Source organism: Helobdella robusta (genome assembly GCF_000326865.2).
Source record: "Helobdella robusta unplaced genomic scaffold HELROscaffold_4, whole genome shotgun sequence".
In the NCBI taxonomy this organism is placed as follows: Eukaryota; Metazoa; Annelida; class Clitellata; order Rhynchobdellida; family Glossiphoniidae; genus Helobdella; species Helobdella robusta.
The window spans coordinates 7,012,377-7,019,794 of NW_008704902.1; the positions used below are offsets into that span (position 1 = coordinate 7,012,377).

Here is a 7,418-nt window from a genome sequence, read left to right on the forward strand (position 1 = left end):
ATATTCGTTATTTTCTCACTGAAAATATTGGTTCTACACTGGCTCAATGTCTCGTACTATCACGTTTATATTATTGTAATTCTCTTCTCTACGGTCTTCTTTCCTACCTTCTAACTTTACTTCAAAAAGCTCAAAATAGAGTTGAAAAAGTTATTTTAATTATCAGTAACTTATCTTCCAGCACAGAATCACTCATTCAACTACATTGGTTACCAGTACGTCAACGCATTATATTTAAACTCGCGTCCTCACGTACAAGTTACTTAATACATATCAACCATCATATCTTCATCAATTTATATCGCGTCGTTCATCGACTCGTCAACTTCGTTTGTCTTCATATACTCGGTTGCATCAACCTGTCAGCAATTCATCAGTTGTCAACAAATGCTTTACGTACAGCTCTTCTTCCATATGGAATGGTTTGCCCGCCATTATTCGTCAACAACCAAACATCAAACTCGTTAGGAAACGATTAAAGAACTTTTTGTTTATCTAGGCCTTAGGAAACGCCAAAAGTCATTGTTTATCGAAGCGTCCCTAAAGCTATGCATAGGACGCGATATAAATTAATAATAACAATAATAATCAGCTATATTTAAAAAAATTACATCAGTGCAGCCTGATGTTGGCGTGGTGAATAAATAATTTAAAGGTGATAAGTGTAATGACATGAACGATCTTAATATGTATGAATCAATTCAATGCAAATTATAACTGACGCGTCGGCAACTTACGCATCGACGTCCGAAGTTAGCTGCCTAAATTAGATGAATTAACATGAGATCAGTAAATTTTTTAACGTTTTTAAATTTCCTATAGAAATAATTGTGGTTTTGAAAAGTTGGTTAACAAAAAATAGTGAACAGTTAATTAATTTACAAAGTTACAAATATTCAAAATGGGGTGGAATTGGATTTTTCATAGAAATAAAGTTTGTTTAAAAATACTTAATGACGTGAATGTGTGTTTGTTTAGTTGTTGAGACGTTGAAATAAATATGTGCCGGTGAGACTTTATCAAACGTTGAAGAGAGGACTTCAGTCGTCCCGGCAGTTTACAAGCCACCGACCACTCGATTGAGTGTCTTCTTCGTAGTAACTGTTGATTTATTTGCTGTGGTGGTCAATAGTCGAGAAAGAAAGCAACTTATTCTTACTGGGGATTTTGAAAGGAAAAAAGTTAAATTTGCGCGATTTGCGCCAGAGACCTGATGAACCTAATTTTCTGCGATTATTAAATTCTTGTGGTTGAAACAATATCTCCTTCAACTCGCTTTCCAACAGCTAAGAAATAATTATTTAACAAATTTTTCACAAACTTAACCTTGACTTATTTATTTTGACTTTATTTGCAATTCATAAGGAAAGGTAAAAAAAGTGAAAATTCTGTACAAACAATATCTACAAATACCAAACAAAACGGCAAGGCGAATCAATAATCTCAACACATGTTTACGATCACAAAATTGAAGATCTTTGCGATGCTTTTGACGGCTCTATTAAAACTTTTATTTTGGTTATGACAATGTTGTCAATTGCCAAAATCAAACCATGGAACACAGATGATATTAAAATGAATCTAAACAATGGACAAACTATATCCAAAATTATTAAAAACTCCACAGTAGAAAATTTTTGTTTCAAATTCAAGTCGCTTCACAAAAGCAACACAAAAGTTAAAAAATCATAACGTGATTTTTATGGACATCATTTTTCAAGAGCAGACATGACAGCAAAGAAATCTGATCGTCTGTTAAAAAAATTATCAATAACTGAACCGAACTACATGAAATACTCAAAATTTACAAACAAGGACACTTTCGTCCTTTCCTTGACTCAACTACATCAAATGATAACATGCACGCAGCTCTTCCGTTTAAACGCTTTAAATGTTTTCGATAATATTTCAGCAAGAGTTGTAATCGTCGCCATTAATCAACAGTTGACATCTTGATGTGATATTGATATTTTTAGGATATTGATGTGATAATAATGTTTAAATGATTGGATGCTATTGTTATGAAAATGGGATGTTGGTGTGATATTGATGCGCTGATAATGTTATGTCATAATTCATAATGTTGTGTTGATGTCATGATGTTGTCATGATGTTGTGTTGATGTCATGATGTTGTGGTGGTGACATGATACAGGTAGGATGTGATTTCAGACGCCGAGACAATTAAGATGCATGAACGCTGTTTCAGCCTCTCGAAGTTATTGACACAACAATTTGAAGAGCAAGTTGAAGAAGCTTTAAACATCAGCACATTTTTGTTTGATACGACGTTTCCGAAGAGAAAGATACTGTCTCATCATCATCACCACGCAATGATAAGGAGCCAAAGTCAGGAATGTTTTATAAATTGCTGGAAAATAAAAATAAAAATTATGTTGATGTAAAAAACTGTGCAAATAATGAACAAACAGCGTGTGTGAGGAATGATGTTTTTACGTGGAATTTTTGTATCACTAGCGTCGGAACGTTGCAAACAATATTACATAGGACAAAACATCAGCATCACACCCACACAAACATTAACATCACACCAGCACGAACATTAACATCACACCCACACAAACATCAACATCACACCTACACAAAACACCAACACTACACCCACACGAACATCAACACCACATCCCAAAAACGTCAACCTAACACCAACAGAAGACATCAACTGAACACTACATCCACTACACCGCATAAATTTTATATAAAAATTTGTATCGAATCAGTAAATCGGATGGATGCTCGCCAAACATAATTTGGATGAATTGGCGATTTCACGAAGCATTCATCCACTGAGGGACTTGATCACCTGACGCGAATATTTAAAAACATAAATTCTGAGACAAATGTGGCAAGGTGACATTTTTAGGCTTGATATTTCTAGTCTAATCTTCCAAGTCAGCTGTAAGAAATATTTTCTTAAAAATTTTTTTTTTATAGTATAAGCACGTATGCACATTATTTTCATTATATAAATAAATAAATAAATATATATATATAATGTAACATATATAATATAATATATATGTAATATATATGTATATTTGTAATATAATATAGATATATAGCGAACATATTTAAGTACAACATTAAGGCGCGTGCACACGCATCGAAAAAACACCTTGAACTGGCTGGTAAAAGTTGTAATGGGAAAAAAATCATCATTTTCATCATCATAATCATCCTCACGATCATTATCAGCATCGTCATCGCTATCGTATCTTTATCTTTATCATTATCCTACTCATCATCATCATTTTCTTGTATGCAAATTCTTTGTGTGGATGAGGGTGTTCGTACGTGTTTGTATGTGCTCGCAAGTGATTGATAATGTGCCGCGTTGTTTTTGTGTGTGTGTATTTATTTGTGTATGTATGTATGTTTTTTTTCGAGGTAGGAAAATACATTTACGTATTTCCAGGCCACAGCCCTTGGATATGTCGGACTCGAAAAAATCCCATACCGACTAAAAACCTCCTCGACATCTGGCCCCTGTTTCCTCGTTGACCCGCCGTTAGGCATTACTGCACGGAGAGAGGATCATAGCTATTTGCTTTTCTTTCTGTTAATTTCTACTTTTTATGTATTTTTCTATTTTTCAACTTTGTTTGCTCTTTGTCTTTCTATCGTACGTAGATTTCGGAGAACCTCTGACGAAAATGAATCGATCGCATCCCAAGCAATTTCAGATGTGAGCATTGCTTTTACTATTTTTTCTGGCTGGAGTTTCTGTTTGAGGACAGTTTCCAGATTATTCCTGGACCAATTAAAACGTGGGCATTCAAAAAAGTACATGTCCTGCATTTTCATTAATTTTCGGACAAGAAGGGCACTTCGACGAATCATCATGCCCAAAACGATAAAGATATGCTCGGAAGCATCCATGACCAGAGAGCTTTTGCGTCAAGTAGTATTTTACCTCACCATAATTATGATTCACCCAGATACTTATTTTATTTGTGGTATTCAAAAACGTGGGCATTCAAAAAAGTACATGTCCTGCATTTTCATTAATTTTCGGACAAGAAGGGCACTTCGACGAATCATCATGCCCAAAACGATAAAGATATGCTCGGAAGCATCCATGACCAGAGAGCTTTTGCGTCAAGTAGTATTTTACCTCACCATAATTATGATTCACCCAGATACTTATTTTATTTGTGGTATAAGTCAATATGTCCATTTTTTTGTCCATCTACCAGCTGTTGATGAGTCCCACTGCATTTGCCATCGAGGCACGCTATGTTGTCGTTCTTCCATTTTGAGTTTTTCTGTGCTCAATGCCGTGGTTTTTTTTCGCTTTATAAAACCTTTCTTCCTTTAAAAAATCATCATTTTCATCATCATAATCATCTTCACGATCATTATCAGCATCGTCATCGCTATCGTATCTTTATCATTATCCTACTCATCATCATCATTTTCTTGTATGCAAGTTTTGTGTGTGGATGAGAGTGTGTTCGTACGTGTTTGTATGTGTGCCACGCCAGGCATCTACCGGTTCTCCAAGGAATCAATGTGCAGCCATCCGGGCGTTTTCCATCCAGCGCGGAAATTCCCGAGGGCTTTTTAAGAACGGGTATTGAAGTCTTGGAAAAAAGCCGGCAGATGTAATCATTTAACGCGGAATGGCGCAACTGACGACCGCCACCCAAACGACAGACCAGGCCGTGGTGACCGAGTTCATTAGCTTCCGCACCGCACCTACACAGATATTTATGGTGGACCGTTAAACTCAGACGAAAACCAATGGCCATCCTGACCGTCTCATTATCCAGTCGGGTACCCACCGATGAGTTGGGCCAGGATCTCAACCAACCGCAGCTCGCGTCGCGTGACGCGGCCAGCAGACAAGCCGAAGTTGCATCGTCGAGACTAGAGGACAACAAAAACTGAAAAGTTGTTTTGTATGCCTTTTCCAGCAACTGAGCTTGAAAATGTTTTGCTCGGTTGGGTGATGCTGGTGGGGTACCAAGATTCGTAAAAAATCGCTGGAGCAGGGCAGACTTCAGGTTGAGCGTGGCAGCGGCAGATGATTTGTAAACAATAGGTGCCAGCTAGACCACGCTTAACAACCCCAGTCCCCCAAACCGAACCGGCAACTGGGCCTGAGACCAGCCCCTGTCTGTCAACTCAACATTGCATAGGGCTGACAACGCTGACCTCAGGGCACCATCGAATCCGCCCAAAATGGATGCATCAACCGAGAAGGATGTACGAAGGAAATACATCAATCTAAGCAAACTAAGGGCGTTGCGGACGATGGTCAGCACGTTGTGGACCGGAAGATGAGACACTCTGTCGAGGGCAAATTTCAGCTCTGCGTTTAGTGTTTTGAAACTCACCCTCCATCAATGGGGTACCCAAGAAGCTCAATGATGCCACAGACACTAAGAGCACTTCCGCCAGTGCCGGTGGCATTTTAAAAGAGTCACTAGCGTACAATTCGCATTTTTTAATATTAAGCTCAAGCCTAATGATGGAGGCATTGTCTTTCAAAGACAGGAAATCAGTAGCTAAAATTGCACTCTCGGCGGCCAAACTGATATCGTTCAGGTAGCCGCAAACGAATTTTGAAAGAGATTTTTTCAACATCGGGTGTAGGGTCAGAGCAAACAACATTGGCCCCAAAGGGTCACCCTGTTGCACTCCTTCGGACGATTCCATCACTCAGGTGTTATAACCAAGAGAAAAGATTCGGCCATATGCGGAATAGCAGTAATTATAAATTTGGGGACAGAGCCGTTTGACTGCCTCCAGCATCGAATCTCTCCTCAGGGTATTAAAGGCATTCCTGAAGTCAATTTTTAAAAAATCCGATTTATCGGGTAGGTCCAGAACCAATTTACGGGCCGCATGTACGGCCACCTCAGCTCCTCCTTTCACCCCAACGCCCAGTTGAATTGGGTAAAGTTTCGCCTTGGTTTTTTCCAGCTCCAAGATCAGAGCACATTTGCTGGCCAATCTTCTCCAAAAGTTACCGACCACAATAGGTCTAACTTCCCCATCTTTTTTAGTCAACGCTATCAACCGACCCCCGAAAAAGAAATGGCTGGCGGCGGATGGGCACGCGCCAGATAAAATTACATTTATAAACTGTGTTAGGGAGCTTACAAACTCGTCAATGGGCAGTGGGCCTGAAATTAAATCTTTAATGTGCTGGGGCCTTAGGCAATCAAGACCTTCAGACGAACCATTCTTAAATGACTTCAGGGCTGACAAAATCTGGGTGGGTGAAACGCAACCATTTACGGTTTCCGGTGCAGGAAAGACTCGCCTGTCCGATGGTGACCTGGGGTGGATTGAGTTGAGTTTAACCAATGTCTCAGGCGAGTCCCCCGCCAGACCCTCGAGAGAGCAAACAAGCCTAACAGCCGCCGAAAGATTGCCCTGTTCTATGCGGGCGATTGCGGTTTGAATCCATCTGTTTGGATTGTTTTTTCGTGGTTTTATTGTATTTTCAATTTCAAAGCCTCCAATGCAGAGTAATTTGCTAATCGTTTATTAACATAATTACCCTGGTTGAATTTTCGACCCCCTCTGGCAGGCTTTTTGAGGATATATGGGAAAAAACAATAGAGCCTGTACCAGTGAGTTGGGTCGCAGAGTTCATTACAAATTGCCACCATGAAGGACATCAATTCTTTTATTACTTTTTCCCTACATGGTTTCGGCACATGATCAAAAACCGGGGTTTTTCTCAAGGCGGCCGTCAGCCTGTCAAAAAAAGCGTTAAAGTCAATTTCCATGGGAACCTCCGTGACCGAAGCTGATGTACGTGCGGCTTCGCGACCCTCGTTGATAGGTGCAGCGCGGGGAGCCAAACCCGAAGGTCTTGTAGACCCGGCCAAAAGTTGGTCGACCACTTTCATAGACCCAGGGCATTCTTGACCCTTCTCTTTCCATCCGTGCCGGTGTAATTTCCCGTCCGGTCTTAATTTATAGTGGTTGAAACAAAAAGTGCATTTGTGTAAAACCGGAGCCATAAATAAATATAAAAATTAAAATTGTTGGTAAAATACAAATAAAACTGCAAACATTGTTAAAACTTTAAACTAAAAAATAAAAATTAAAACAAAAATATTGCAAGGATGGTGTACATAAATGAAAAACAGCAAGCTAGTATTGTATACTATTTAATAGTCATGAGTTTAAAAAAAAAATTTTGGAAACGAAATAAAATTTGATAAAACCCACCAAACCACCATAAAATATCCAAAAAAGCAAAAAAGAAACAGTCCAAAACGTTAAAACCAATTATGTATGTATGTATGTATGTATGTATGTATGTATGTGTGTGTGTGTGTGTATGTATGTATGTATGTATGTATGTATGTATGTATGTATGTATGTATGTATGTATGTATGTATGTATGAACCAATAATTGATCAGAACTATAGGGA

General features: G+C 38.7%; 1 protein-coding gene across 1 annotated transcript; it reads right to left on the reverse strand.

The window, feature by feature from the left end:
* Positions 1 to 3,605: 3,605 nt before the first annotated feature.
* On the reverse strand, positions 3,606 to 7,000 carry HELRODRAFT_162812 (hypothetical protein; the record flags this gene model as incomplete). Its single annotated transcript, XM_009024910.1, has 4 exons — positions 3,606 to 3,771; positions 5,178 to 5,312; positions 6,307 to 6,409; positions 6,532 to 7,000. The coding sequence occupies 4 exons, from the start codon at positions 6,998 to 7,000 to the stop codon at positions 3,606 to 3,608; spliced, it is 873 nt and encodes a 290-aa protein (XP_009023158.1).
* Between the last annotated feature and the right edge of the window lie 418 nt (positions 7,001 to 7,418).